The sequence below is a fragment of the Equus asinus genome, chromosome 3, assembly GCF_041296235.1.
Source record: "Equus asinus isolate D_3611 breed Donkey chromosome 3, EquAss-T2T_v2, whole genome shotgun sequence".
Lineage (NCBI taxonomy): Eukaryota > Metazoa > Chordata > Mammalia > Perissodactyla > Equidae > Equus > Equus asinus.
The window spans coordinates 62,837,000-62,853,221 of record NC_091792.1 but is presented as its reverse complement, the minus strand read 5'-3'; the positions used below and the strand labels follow the sequence as shown (position 1 = coordinate 62,853,221).

General features: G+C 38.0%; 1 protein-coding gene across 2 annotated transcripts in view; it reads right to left on the bottom strand.

Annotated features, from left to right (window-relative positions):
• KIF13B (kinesin family member 13B) overlaps nucleotides 1-16,222 on the bottom strand; it is a 183,157-nt gene that overhangs the window by 87,544 nt on the left and 79,391 nt on the right. For both annotated transcript variants that reach the window (XM_044766906.2, XM_070505112.1), the window contains exons 11-13: nucleotides 9,603-9,815; nucleotides 7,580-7,690; nucleotides 2,499-2,633 (exon numbers count right to left, since the gene is read on the bottom strand). In XM_044766906.2, the coding sequence (XP_044622841.2) occupies nucleotides 2,499-2,633; nucleotides 7,580-7,690; nucleotides 9,603-9,815 (459 nt within the window). The remainder of the gene's footprint in view (nucleotides 1-2,498; nucleotides 2,634-7,579; nucleotides 7,691-9,602; nucleotides 9,816-16,222) is intronic.

Below are 16,222 nucleotides of genomic sequence, written 5' to 3'. Positions count from 1 at the left end.
ACTCACAAACAGCAGCAGTGTCATCACTTACTAAATCGGGGTAACTGGAATTTGTGTATTTTGGAACCATGCAAAGCAAAGACTGCTTGTATACGAAAATTGAATACCAAATTCTCTTGTGAGTTATGTCCTATCTATGGTTGGGCCACCATACCTTGCCTATGCCAGTTCTAGACAGAACAAATAAATGGAGGACTCTGTTCTTGCAGAAAACTATACAATTTGGAACTAGAAAGAACGTTAGAAATCATTTAATCCAGTGCCCTTATTTTACAGACGGGGTGATGAAAGTCACCCTGAGATGTGAAATCATCTGCCCAGCATCTAGACTGACTTGAGAATTTGAAAGCAAAGAAATAAAAAACGCTCAGCCTCCAAATTCCTCCATCCCACATCATGGTATCACTTTACTGAAGCAAAAACTGTTCTTGGACCGAGACCATCCCTTGAATGTGCTTTGTCATGAATATACTTTTGTAGTGGGGTTAGCTTGGGCACTGAAGAAATCAACACGGCCTCAAACCCTGCCGAAACGGGGCTGACCACACAGTCTGCAACAGAATCCCAACACCTCCACACGAGACAACCAGAAATATTTGGAGTACTCTCCAAAAGTCTTTAAATAGCTTCTTTGTTTAATTTTTCAGTTAAGAAACAGATATGAATCAGGTTTTTTTTCTTCTTGGGTGTATGTGTTTGTGTGTCCCAATTTGAACTTTATCACATCAAAAAGAAAATGAATTCATAGTTCTGAGAAATAAAAAGTGTAGACTATTTAAATCCTATTCTAATATCGCATCTCTCCGAAAGCATATGAATACCTACAGCTGAAATTCTAACACAAAATGCTGCAAACATTTTTGGAAGTACAGTAAGTGACGTGACAACACATCATGGTTTTCAATAGACAAGGATAAAATATATATAAGGTACCACACAGAGTACCGAATGAGAAAATGAAATGTGGAATACTTAAAAAAAAAATTTTTTTTTAATTTTTCCTTCTTCTCCCCAAAGCCCCCCAGTATATGACTGCATATTTTAGTTGTGGGTCCTTCCTGTTGAGGCATGTGGGATGCCACCTCAGCAGGACTTGAGCAGAGAGCCATGTCCGAGCTCAGGATCCGAACCTGTGAAAACCTGGGCCACCAAAGTGGAGCACGTGAACTTAACCACTCGACTACAAGGCCGGCCCCAGGAATATTTTATATTTATATAGTGCTTCTGTTTATAAAGTCCTTCTATATATCAAGTATCATTTAATCTTCATAAGAACCTTGTGGAGGTTGCCAGACAAAGACGACTTCCATTTATAGAGGAAGAACTGTAGACTGGAGGGGGCTCAGGACTTGAGACCAAACGTCTGTTAAGTTGTGGGACTGGACTAGAACACAAGCCACTCTCTCCCACTCTGGTGTTGCTCCCACTGCACCACAATACCTAGAGTGCACACATGACTGTATGGACCAGACACAATTTAACTCACAGCGTCACAAAACATGGTGTAAGACACTTATTAATAAAGAGCTTTATCAAACAACAAAAACATTTATCCCAAGATATCTTTGACAAAAACTGAGAATTAGCCAACGTGTCATGAATTCTTCAGTCTCTCTAGAAATGAAATGACACATCTCTCTAATTTTAAAGCTACTTCCAGATTTACTAGCTCATTATCTTTACTATCCTAGTCACTTCAGTAAAACTCACATGGATAGTTCCTGTACTATGAGGGGGCAAAAACTTTCCTCCCAACATTTATTAACCGCATATTAAGAGTCCATCATATAATTCATTTATGCTCTGGGCTTGACAAAGGCAATTTTGGCAAGCTCCTCATAATCTATGTAGTGTCTCAGGATTCATGCTCATTCTAAAGTTGTCTTTTGTCTTCCTGATATGTCCCACAACTTAGAGGTTTCATGGTATATCACTATTTGGTTTTTTTCTATTCCATACTCTGACCTTCTCAGTCTCTAAGTGACTTAACTCTTTTTTTATAAGTTGATAATCCAAATTTTTAAGTTTTCCTAAGAGTTACTGGAAACACAAATTTCACATCAAGTGGTCCTAAGAACATAACTTTCTTTAAACATTTCCTCTTGCAAGCTAACAAACCACTCAGAAAAAGGTGTGCTTCATATCAATCACAAAAGCTTTAGGCTCCTAACGAATCATTTACTTTTAAAAGTCATTCTTTAAGCTTTAAAGTTATCTACTTAACTCTCTGGTATAAATCATATTAAATAATAGTAGCTAAGCTACCTAATTTCCTGGAAACAATATCGGAATATGATTTTTTAATTTACTAGGTTGAATGACATCAAAGACTGAAAAGAGAAACTGATCCCATAAACCCAAGATTTTTCTACACTTGAGTTTGCACAAATAAAAACCAATTTGCTCATTAGTTTTGAGCATGGTTCTCCAAGTTTAAAAAACCACTAGGAAATATTGTTCTCCTCGGCAGAAAATAGTAGCAAAGCCTATTACTTCACCTTTAAATAGTAAACCAGAAGTTCATTCAGAGCAGGATCAGCATTCAGATTAACAAGGAAACATTTATCATCCCCGACTTTAATTCCAGAAGACTGAAGAGATATTCCAAGGCTCTCAAGCTGTTTCTGTCGCTCCTGTAAATGTATCAGAGAAGTATTAGTTCCACGGCTATTGAGACAGCAAGATATAAAAGATCTTACATTAGAATAATTACTAAATAAGTGTATAATTCAAATATGTTATTTTAGGACAAGGTATTATAGATTACTGCATTTTTTCTCTTTCCAAACTATACAATGTTGTTTTATTTTGTTAATTAAAATATTTTTTATTTTGAAATAAAGCCATCACAGATAGCAACCAACTATACTATTGACTTCTCAATTTTCATTCTTGAAAATATCTAACATCTTGAATTCACCTTTCTCATTTAATTCTGCGTATATGAAACAAATGTAAGTGTGTTTTACTCAACTGTGATCTGTCTAAAAAGCCAAGTTTTTAACATACTCTCTTACATGATATCCTCAGTGACCCCCTCCTCTCCCCTCCAGCAAGCATAAAGGCCAAACTCCCTCAACAGGCCCTTCAATCTGGCCCATTTACTCTCCATCTTCACTTCATGTCACTCCTCCTCTCAAAGCCTGGACCACAGTTACATGGAACATCTTCCAGGTGCCTGAAAGTATCAAGAACGCTCTCTTTAGCTTGAGGGATTTTACAGTGCTCCTTCTGTCTGGTGCATACTTGGACCCACACTTGGTAACTGTTTACTTGACCATTTCTCTGTGAGGGCACGGATCCCACCTATCCACTGTGTGTCCTAGCACCTAGCACCCTGCACACGAGCAATGAGCATCAAAACATCAGTGTTGCGAATTTATCAAAATAAAACTTGCATATGCATTCAAGCACTATTTTCATAAGAATATGAACCTTTCTTTTTTGTGCCTACCTGTCTCTGAATCCCCACAATATATGAATGCATGCACACAGGGAGATACATATGAATCCTGCAACCGACGCTCCCTGATTAAGGTGTATATGAATTGGGGCAGAGTAGGGTGTCTTTGACTACGTATAAATATCTAGTAGTAATGAGTCACAGCCACCAAGGACCTTTGACTGTAAGGAAAGACAAGACAAGCTAAGTCTTTTAACTAAGGCCACACAGTAAGTCTGCAGTGTAACTAAATTATAGCCTCAGAACTTTGTTGCTTCTAGGCATACCATCCTACTTTATATGGCCACCGCAACCCGGTCAATACATCTCACTTAGAAGTATACTATTACAAAAGTAGGGAAGGAGACATTCTGGTTCTGGGCCTTTGAATTAAGTCTGTCTTCTAACAAAAAACACTTTGGGGTTCTTTCAGGAAGTTTTGAGTAGTTTAGCACTAGACATTATGGTTCTCAGCACTCAATTCTAAGAAATTATTATTTTTGATAAAGAACCATGTTCCTAAAATGAAGACAGCAGTTCCAATATATTTTGTGTAGCCCCTTCTGAGGGAAGGCTCTTTTATGTAGGAATCTTGGTGGGTAATTAAAGAATTATTCCAATAATGAGAAGAAACATTCCTCTATAAAAATGTCTTTTTTTTTTTTTGACATTCTACAAATGACATGGGTAGATGCTCATGAACTAACATTAAATGAAAAATGCAGGGTATAAATTAGTATGTCAATTTGTGCACCAAAAAAACTGAAAGAAAGTGCAAAGATATGAACAGTTTTCTCTGGATGACTGCATCACAGTTAAATTTTCTTCATAATAACCTTTCTATATTTTCTATAAATAAATACTACTTTTGTAAAACAACAGTTTCTTCTACTTTACTCTTATGACTCTATTAATTCTCACTACAGAAATAATTCAAAGATCTAGAAGAAATCTGATTATTGTCATCTAGAGGCAAAATTTTAATTGTACAGAAACAAAGGTAAGCCTAAAAAAGAATATATGAATTAACAAAGGTAAAGCCACTCAGAGTAAGGGAAAAGACAGGACTAAAATGAGATAATGTATATAAAACAGCCAGGATATACCTAAATAGCATATGACACATAGTAAACACTCAATAAATGTTTTAAAAGATAAATTAATAAACTAAAATCTTTCTAGCTCCTACTGGTGAAATCTAAAAATCTGAGTCTGACATTCAAAGCCCTCTAGAGGATGGCCAAGCTTACTAATGTTATTTCCAACTACTCCCATACTCCCCAATAATGACTTTCTGACTTTTGCTCAATATTGATTACTGAATATGGAATGTTGCTGAATATAGGTTTGTCCAAGGTCATTGACCAAATCTATACTAGAGGCAGGAATATTAATGAATAATTCTCTAAATTATCAGTGATAGTAAACTATTGTTTTACACTACTTCTTATGTATTTTTCCTGTCACTTGAGATTTTATAATGGTAAAAATACCACAAAATTTTTATCTAAATCAAAAAAATACAATGGTGGAAACTGTCAATTCACCATTATATCTGCCACCAAAAACTATGAAGTTCTTAGTCATCAAAAAAAACGAAAGTTCGCAACATCTAAGAATCAGTTTGTAAAATAAAAAAGTATTGTAGGATAAAACATAGTTATGTTTACTGATACCACTAAATATTACTTCTGATACCAGAGGCTGGTGAACTTTTTCTGTAAGAGGTCAGGTAGTAAATATTTCAGTCGTTCTGGGCCCTGTGGTCTCTGTCACAGCTATTCAACTCTGCTGATGAAGCCATAAATAATACCCAAACAAAGAAGCGTGGCTGTGTTCCCACAAAACTTTATTCATGAAAAGAAGTGGGAGACCAGGTTTTGCCCAAGGGCATAGTTGCCGACCCCTGATCTATCTCAAGGTTTTCATTTCACTTAAGTGTGCATTTCTTAGTGAGAGTATAAAAGATGAAAATAGGAGACAATTTGGTATCAGAGATATGGCCCTGGGCTTAGAAATTAGTCAACCTGAGTTCTGTACATTTACTCAAAAGTATTATTGAGCAAACACTTTTAAAACTAAAAGATGTGGCCTTTTTTCTTGAGAACCTTCCAAATTCATTAGGTAATAAAAGTATAAATGAAAAATTGAATAGTAAAGTACTGCATGATTTAAGGGTCAAATGGCTCCAGATAGCTTCCACTGGAATTAATGGCAGGGACTGGCATACTAGAGCAAGATGTCACAGAGCACACAGGACTTACGAAGAGCCTGGCTGACTTGAAACAGACTCCCAAAAATGATGTAAAAAGTCCTTCAAAAAACAAATCCATTTAACTTAGTTCACCCAGATTTTCCCAGTTATCTGACCATGGACCATTTTTTCCTCAGAAGACTTATTAACAATTTGTGGCTATACTGCCAGAAATACATTTTGGGAAATACTAGTCTGTATCGCAAAGAGGTCAACAGACTAGGTCTTTTCCAGTGAGAGAGGAGAAAGCTCAGCAGCACTACAGCCTAGGGGCTGAGAAAGATAAGATGTTGAATGAGGTGTTGGATAAAATCAGGCATAGTCCTGAAAAGGGACATCTGAGAGAGGGAGAGGATGGCTAGGTAAGGACAGATGCTAAAGATAAGCTCCCACACGCTGCAATCTCATTTAGATCTGCCCTGCTTTGTACCAGCAAAGCAGCCCAAGGACAGCAGCGCTTCAAAGTCAATGTTTTAGTTTTGGAATAGCTCAAAATACTCACACAAATTAGTTCCAAATTGAACAATTACTAGAACGACTTAAAATATATGAAAAGCAAAAGTGAAATATGTAATGAGAAATCAAGTTTATATTCTGGTGTATCCTCTTCTCTGTAATTTGAGGGATATGCTTTAAAATAACCCAGTGCAGGGATATAGATAAAACAAGATCAGTCATATGTTGATCTTTAACGAAACTGGGTGATGGGGACATGTGGGTTTATTATACTCTTCTCTTATTTTTATCTCTTTTGAAAATCACTATAATAAGAAATATTTTAAGAATCTACTTAAATCCTAGTCAGCACTAATATAAATATAACATCCGCTTTATACTACATAATAGTAGTCCTGTCCTACAACATCTGATATATGGATTGATTCTGGACAGCACATTTAAAGATGGAATTTACTGAATAAGTAGCAAGTTTATATATTCCCTAAAACAAAGAATCCTTGAGAATACTAGAGACTTTTAACTTTAGAAAAGGAGGGGAAGAGGCAGAGGCGACTTTAAATGTCTGGCTAGCCACAGGCCCTGTCTGCGCGGCTGTTGAGAAGATTAAATAAAATACCATATTGAGTAGTGCTTAGCATAGGGCCCAACACACAAGGACACCCAATAAATGTTGGCTATTACTGTTTTTATTAGTTTCTGCAGACACACGGGACACTTATTCTCTTAGCTTTGGAAGGCCAATGAGCAGAAATGAAAGAATAAAAGATTTTGATTAAATAGCGACTATTAGAGTTGTCCAATCATGAAAAGACTGCTCGATAGGGCACTAGGCTCCACATTATCATATGCATTTCTAAAACAGAGGCTGAATGACCAACTGACAGGAAAGCCAGAGAGTCTTTTACTACGTAGACACTTGCAAATTTTAGGATTTTCTCCAAATGCTAATGTTCTCACCCTAAAATTTCTCAACTCTATATTAAGTATTCTAAAACTGAGAGGCAGTCACCTCAGATTTAGGTATTTCATATTACTTTTACTGTGTTGTCATATGGAAGCAAGAAGCTCATAGCCTACCATCCATCACTAATAATTTTGTAGCTAGGGCACATTCTTTAGGTCTGCAAAGCACTTAACAGAATTGAGTTTTCAGAGCCAGAGGCGACAAAGTAGTTGTATTTCATTAAAAAAAATTTTATGACCCTAAAAAAGTATTTCCTACATAATAAACAATCGATTGTAATTACATCTTTTTTATCCTTCAAATTAACTTCATAAAGTATAGACTCTTGGATCTAGATTCTTATTAATGGTGCCAGATTTGCCATCTTCAAAGCTAAAAATAAAAAGGAACCAGAAAGGCCATCTTAGTCACACTGCGCAAACTGCCATGAGGTTTCTCTCTCTAATCAGGAAGCACGAACCTGTGCAATCTCCTCAGTTTTCCTTAATTTCTCCTCCCAGGTCACAGTCATTTCCTGGATTAGCTTCTCTGATTCTTCCAGCCGGTCTTTTAGCTCTGGAGATTTCATTGCCTACAAGCAAAATGTTTATTTCATGAAATGTCTGCATGATGCCCTGAAAAAAGCATTAGCTAAATCCAGGACAAAAGTAACAATCTGCCTCGCCTCAGCTCTACAGCTCACTGAGGTCTCTGATCTACCCAAGACCTAACAGTGACTCACTGACGCACAGCCTCCCAACAGCATGGATCCCACAAACTCACTCAGTTATCCAAGGCGGGCCTGAAAGGAAGACAACTACTTCCGCTTCCTTCAACCCATTGTTATTGTGCAGATCTAATTACATTTAAGGAGACGGAGAGTTCAAGCTATCAAGGCTTTTCTTAAATCCCAATAGGTCTTACATCTAGACTCATACACATGACTCATCTAGTCTTTATTGATGACTTCAGGTATTTATGCAAATACACACAGACTAAATTCGTACATGTTACAAACTGGATGGTGTCATTAATACCATGAATACAGAAAGAAAATTTCAAAACATCTTGATGAACTGTAAAATTATTCCTATAAAAACAGGATAAAATTCAACAGGCAAAAATAAGATAACTGGGGTTTTTTCTTTTTTGCAGGGAAAGATTGGCCCTGAGCTAACATCTGTTGCCATCTTCCTCTTTTTTTTGCCCCTCCCCAAAGCCCCAGCGCACAGTTGCATATCCTAGTGGTAAGTCCTTGAGTTCTTCTAAGAGAGCTGCTGCCACAGCATGGCAACTGACAGACAAGCAGTGTGGTTCTGCAACCCGGAAACGGACCCAGGCTGCCAAAGCGGTGTGCCAAACTTCCACTACTAGGCCCTCAGGGCAGGCTCAAGATAATTGTTTTGATCATATATTTTACCAATTTCATACTAGAAAATGAGTTATGAGTAAGAAGAGCAAGATGGTCCCAGCCCCAGGAAAGAGTCTCACAGTGCTGGGAAATTGTGGGAAGAGAAATGCTAAATAAAGCAGAGATCCTGAATCTGATATTTTATTCCACTTTTGACAAGATGATGAGCATTTGGTTGTAGGTTAGAATTGTGTAGGTTTCAAATTCAGTAATGGAACACAAAAACCATACATTATAGAATGTACAAAGGACAGTGGAAATAGAGTACCGTTAAATAGATGGGTACTTCTGCTATAAAATTATTTTTTCCTACAAATATAATTAACCCACAACACAGAAAAACTAGATTATTAAGGTGTGTAAGACCTGCTTAAGATTTCCGTTCTGACTTCAACCTGTGAACAAATGATACAACAAAAATCTGATTCTTCTTCCAATTAGTCTATGCCCACTCTCCACCATTTTCTGCACTAAAATTAAACTATACGGATTTGTTGCAAGTGTCTCTCTCTCTCCCTTATTCTATTATACCTCTTCTCAGATGCCTATACTGTGGCAAGCGACATTTTCTCAATTCCCTTTATTCTCTCTTCCTTTTCAATCCTTTAACATCTGAAAAAACTCCCTAAATTTCAACTATGACAATCTATCTGTCTTCCTTTATTTATTACTCATCTTAAATTTCTCTTCCTAGGGGACTGGCCCCGTTGCCGAGTGGTTAAGTTCATGTGCTCCCCTTCAGCAGCCCAGGGTTTTGCCAGTTTGGATCCGGGGCACGGACATGGCACCGCTTGTCAGGCCGTGCTGAGGCGGCGTCCCACGTAGCACAACCAGAGACATTCACAACTAGAATATACAACTGTGCACTGGGGGGCTTTGGGGAAAAGAAGAAGGAAAATAAAAAAAGAACATAGGCAACAGTTGCTAGCTCAGGTGCCAATCTTTAAAAAAAAAAAAAATTTCTCTTCCTATAGGAAAATCAAAAATTCTAAGTGGGGTACTCATCACTTATGGCGAAGGGGAGGAAAATTAAAGTTCTAGCATTAGTAGATTTTCTCAGACCCCTAAAGCGCCACTTGGCTGTGCCTTATACCTCTGCTTTGGTTAGCTGCTCTCGGAGTTTCTCTACTTCTTCCCGGAGATCTCGGATAATTCGTGCATTAGGATCCTCATTCACCACAGCATGGTTCACGATGTTCTTGGCACGATCTGCATACCGCAGAGTTGAAAGGGTTTCGTCATAGTTATCAGCTGCCGGACTCACAGTTGCTACCATGGCTGTCTTGCTGTTACCCCCAAGACTGTCCTAGAGGAGAAAATTAATTTGGCAGCATTTTAAAGTTGGACAAAAACACCATGAGAAATTTGAAGTCAGAAATGGTGAAACAACATCTCACGGTCAAACACAAATTTAAGGACAAAGCTAGGACTAAAATATAGGTATACTGACTCCCAGGCCCATGTTCTTTCTTCTCTGCCAAGCAGCTTTTCGGCAAAAGAGAGCTTTGGTTTTTGAGAAAAGACAGGGAAATACAATGAAGCCTATATTTATTTCAGTTTAATAAAAATTAATTCTATGTCAATTTATCCACTTTTAACAGAGAACATGATACTGTAAGTCAGCAGACTACTCAGAAGAAAAAAGGATGATTTCTTAAATGCCTACAAAATCTTCCTTAGAGGAACCGAGCACTGGTGATATTACCTGTTATCTGGTCAAAGGTTGATTACCCACAATCTACTCCATAACCACCGCGTACTTGGAGTCTCTGTGAAGCCTGAATAAGGGCTCAGAAAGTATTGCTGTTACAAGCTATCAAGCACCTTGTCAATTTTTAAAACATAAGGTACAACTACAGTCTTAGAAAACAAAAGATATGTTGAACATACTTCATTCTATTCCCTCTGATAGCCCTTCAAAAACCACTAACATCGGTTTCATGTTCTACACAACCACTTCTACAGTTCAGACAAGGGTGCTGAAAAAAAGATACTCATCTTCACTATACTAAAACTGGTAAGATATTGAAACAGGCTCCAACAAATTCAAAAAACTGCTTTCACTTGAGAACATTAAAAATAACTAGATATAATTCAGAATGACAAAACTAGGCTTGGGAAGTCAGGTCTACCCCAACTCCACTTCACCACACCAAGGCTGTGTGTCATCCGCCCGTGGCAGGCAGCCTCTAAGACAGTGCCAGTGTATCATCCCCAGCCCTTGGTGGACAGGACTTGCTGATTTGCCTCTAACAAACAGAACACAGAGGAAGTGATGGCCTGTCACTTCTAAAGTTAGATTATAAAAGGACCGTGGCTTCTGTCGTGGCTGTTTTCTCTTGTTCTGGAAGAAACCACTGCCCTGAGTGAGGTGGCCTCACCCACAGGAGTGAGTTTGGAAGGAGATTTTCTGAAGCCTGCTGACAATCACTTAGGTGAGCAGTTCCAACTCCAGACAAGCCCTGCGATGATGGCAGCCCCAGACGACACTTGACTGCAGCCACAGGAGAGAGCCCAGCTAGAACCACTCAGTTAAGCCGCACCCAGAATCCTGACCCATAGAAACTGTGAGATGATGAATGTCTGTTGTTTCCAGCTGTTACTTTCTGGGGGTCATCTGTTACATTGCAATAGATAACTACTAATACAGTAACATACCATCCCAGGATGAGGAGAATTACCCAAAAGACCAGATTCAATACCCTCTTTCAGTAATAGAATATCACTGAACTATAGATTCTCAAGATTGGAGAGAATATTTAAACAGGCCAGTAATGGGGAATTCATTAGATCACAAGAAAGCCAATTCTACCTCTAGGCAGTATGAACCGCCATAAAATTCTTACTTTTGAAGACACAAAGTTTTCCCACTATCAACATATCTAAACTTTGTTTAAGCAATCTGTGACTTACAGAGTCTTTGTACATAAACTTTACTTTAGTCTTCAGCCTTTTGTGAATTACATTATTACTATCCCTATTTGACAGATGAAAAAACAGAGGTTTGTTCTGACAAAGGAGGTTGAATACCCTGTCTAAAGATCCAGAAGTAGTAAACTAAACATATTCTAGTCCAGTTGTCTTCTGCCTTCCAGTCCAATATCATTTCCACTCCCCTACAACTACCCATAGTCGCACAGTAACAAAATAACACTTGGCAGCACAGAGAGAGCTCAGACCAGAGGAATGAGTAAAGTGAACCTGACACCTTTCCAAATTATTTTGTCCTAGTGCCAAAAACAAAACAATTGCCTAGCTATCGCTAACAGTTCAATATAATCTCAGACAATATGTCTGCTTATTCATCCATTACTGAAAATTTGGTTTTCCACAGAAAACATAGCACAGATAATTACATCTGAAGAAAATACACTTTAACAGATGAAAGGAAGGAAATATAAGTGATTCGGGCTTTCGGAAGCAGAAGCAGTTTCTGTGAGGCCTGTGTGATTGCTTGCTTTACTCTTCACTTCTAGACCCTGCTCTCACATTGTTGGTGCCCAGCTTTGGCAACTTCCAGAAAAACGTCAAGAAGAATCCTATGCACATTAATGAAATTCCAATGATATATACCAAGACCACAGGAATTACATCTCAGATTACAATTCAGTTCACTAGCTGCACCGTGGTGGCGGCTGCCCTTCAAGAACCACTGCACTCTGCAAGCCCACATGAACAGAAAATGCTATTGGGTAAAACGGGATTTGTACCAATGACTATCAAAGGAAAAAAGCATGCACACTGTGCTTCAATATGTGCTGAGAAAAGGAAACCTGGCAAACAACAAATACTTGATATTTGAAAAGCTCTTGCGCATAAGCAACAATACGCTTATATCCAAAAGTGGCCCCATGCCATCAGCAAGAAGGAAACAGCAACAAAAGAACCAGCACTCATTCAGAGACAAAGTATAAAGCTTCTAGTTTACTCTTTAATTGTTTAATTAGGCAAATCAGACGAGCTTTGTTTCAAATGCAGCAACTGCAAAATTAAATGGATGTAGGAAAGAAATTTAATTTTCTAAGTAAGAATTTTTTTAAGCTGAAAGAACTCTTTGAAGTCATCTAACCAAATTATTTCATTTTGCAGATGAGAAAGTGAGACCCAGGAAGACTGACAGACTCGCCAAAGGTCATAATGCTAGTTTAAAGCAGGGCTGAAATTATTCATGCATTCAACTTTACCATCTAGAGGGCAATGCTGGTGAGCAAATACTATACAATAAGAACTCAAGTAGGGCTAAATACAACATGGTCTGGGAAAACAGAGAAAGGGCAGAAAGCCAAGTCTTGAAAGGTTGGGGAAGACTCCCAGGGAAAGTAACATTTGAGACTTAAAGATAAATAAGCATCACCCAGGTAAAGAGGAGGAGGAAGGGAAGGAGGAGGAGAGAGAGAAGAGAGGAAGAAGAATGTTCCAAACAGAGTAAGAGTAAAGTCCTAGCAGTAAGAGTACTCATCACTTTGCTAGACCTGATAAGAACAGGAGCAAGAGATGAACAATGAGAAGGAGAGAGGGGTCAGATTACGAAGGGCCTAGTAAGTCACAAGTCATCAAAGAATCTGGACTTTATTGTAAGGGCCTCTGAAGAGTTACTAAAGAAATTTAAGTTTAAGAAGAGTATTAATTTAGAAAGATATTGCAACCTAACTGTAAAGAATGGAATGGACTGGGGCCAGCCCAGTGGTGTAATGGCTAAGTTCGCACACTTCACTTCGGCAGCCCAGGGTTTGCAGGCTTGGATCCCAGGTGAGGACCTAGCACCACTTATTAAGCCACTGTGGTGGTGTCCCATATAAAATATAGGAAGATTGGCACAGATGTTAGCTCAGTGACAATCTTCCTCAAGCAAAAAGAGGAAGATTGGCAACAGATGTTAGCTCAGGGCCAATCTTCCTCATCAAACAAGAATGGAATGAACTAAGAAAGCTCGAGGGAGATGTTTCAATCATCCAGGTGAGAGATGAAAGTCACTTTCATTAGGTAAGCAGCAGTAAGAACAGAAAAAAGTGGATCAATTCAAAAGATACTCATTGTCAGAGGATTCATTACCAGAAGTTACTCGACATTAAGATACTCAAATTTAGAAGGTTGCATGGTGAAGCAAAAATCGTCTTAATATGAAATGGTTCTCCACTGACTACTTACCAAATGAGTAACCACTCAACCCTCCGTGACAGAAGAACACTCACATCTATCCTCCACCAAATCGCCAAGTGTACTTAGTTTCTCTGACTCTCAGATGTTGTAAACATCAAGAACACAACATAATTACAATGCAAAAAAACTTTGAAAAGAAATACAATACGTAGGAATAAATTTAACCAAGGAGGTGAAAGACCTATACACTAAAAACTATAAGACACTATTGAAAGAAATCAAAGAAAACACAAAGAAATGGAAAGATATTCCGTGCTCATGGATTGGAAGAATTAACATAGTCAAAACGTCCATATTACCTAAAGCAATCTACAGATTCAGTGCAATCCCTATCAAAGTCCCAAGAATATTTTTCACAGAAATAGAATAAAGAATCCTAAAATTTATATGGAACAACAAAAGACCCCAAATAGCCAAGGCAATCCTGAGGAAAAAGAACAAAGCTGGAGGTATCATACTCTCCAAATTCAAAATATACTACAAAGCTGTAGTAATCAAAATAGCATGATACTGGCAGAAAAACAGACACATAGATCAAGTGAACAGAACTGAGAGCCCAGAAATAAACCCACACGTCTACGAACAGCTAATTTTCAACAAATGGTGTTGGGAAAACTGGACGGCCATATGCAAAAGAATAAAAGTAGACTATTATCTTACACCATACACAAAAATTAACTCAAAATGGATTAAAGACTTAAAAGTAAGACCTGAAACTATAAAACTCCTAGAAGAAAATATAGGCAGTAGATTCTTTGACATCAGTCTCAGCAGCATCTTTTCAAATGCCATGTCTCATCAGGCAAGGGAAATAATAGAAAAAATAAACAAATGGGGCTACATCAGACTAAAGAGCTTCTGCAAAACAAAGGAAACCACCAACAAAACAAAAAGGCAACTTACCAATGGGGAGAAAATATTTGCAAATCACGTATCTGATGAGGAGTTAACATCCAAAATATATAAAGAACTTGCAAATCACGTATCTGATGAGGAGTTAACATCCAAAATACATAAAGAACTCACACATACAACAACCACCAAAAAACCCAATTAAAAAATGGGCAGAGGATCTGAACAGATATTTTTCTGAAGAAGATATACAGATGGCCAAAAGGCACATGAAAAGATGTTCAATATCACTAATTACTAGGGAAATGCAAATCAAAACCACAATGAGATATCACCTCAAGCCCGTCAAAATGGCTATGATTAAAAAGACAAGCAATAACAAGTGTTGGAGAGGATGTGGAGAAAATGCAACCCTCAAACACTGCTGGTAGGAATGTAAACTGGTGCAGCCACTATGGAAAACAGGATGGAGATTCCTCAAAATATTAAAAACAGAAACACCATATGATCCAGCTATTCCACTTCTGGGTATTTATCCAAAAAACACAAAAACTCTAATTCAAAAAGACATATGGGGGCCGGTCCCAGGGTTCACTGGTTCAGATCGTGGGCATAGACATGGCAGCACTCATTACGCCATGTTGAGGTAGCGTCCCGCATGCCACAACTAGAAGGACCCACAACTAAGATATACAACTACATCCTGAGGGGATTTGGGGAGGGGAAAAAGAAAAAGAAGAAGATTGGCAACAGTTGTTAGCTCAGGTGCCAATCTTTAAAAAAAAAAAAAAGACATATGTCCCCTACGTTCACTACAGCATTACCCACAGTAGCCAAGGCTTGGAAACAACCTTAGTGCCCATCAGTGGATGAATGGATAAAGAAGATGTGGTGTATATACACAAAGGAATACTACTCAGCCATAAAAAGAGATGGAATCTTGCTATTTGCGACAACATGGATAGACCTTGAGGGTATTACGCTAAGCGGAATAAGTTAGACACAGAAAGCGAAATACCATATGATTTCACTCATGTGTGGAAAATAAAAACAACAAAAAACAAACACATAGACAAGAAAATAGACTGGTGGTTACCAGAGGGGAACAGTGGATCCCAAAGGGGTAAAAGGGCTCATGTACGGTGACAGATGGCAACTAGACTTTTCGTTGTGAACACAATTGTAGTGTTTTAACAGAAGTCAAAATATAATGATGCACACCTGAAATCTATATAAAACAATTTTACCTCAATAAAAAACTATGGTAGTGTCCCACACACAAAATGGAGGAAGACTGACACAGATGTTAGCTCAGCAACAATCTTCCTCAAGCAAAAAGAGGAAAACTGGCAACAGATGTTAGCTCAGGGCAAATCTTCCCCAGGGGGAAAAAAATTAATTAAAAAAAAATTGCAAATCTTATAAAGGATGAGCAATTTCATGAATTTGATGAAAGTTATGTTGGAGAATACTAGAATCATACCAAGTCGAACAAGGATCAGGGAGAGTTAGACTAATTAAGAATTAAAGAAGGAAAAAACAACAGGGACATAAAAGCCACTTCAAAAGAGATGCTTTGTGTATCAATGGATTCCGAGAGGCCTTCAGGAAAACTGTTCAAATCCCAAAATATGCTTTGCTACAACACCCCTACTTATGATCTTGCTGCAAAGTCAAACATGATAAAGAAGGTTATATAGT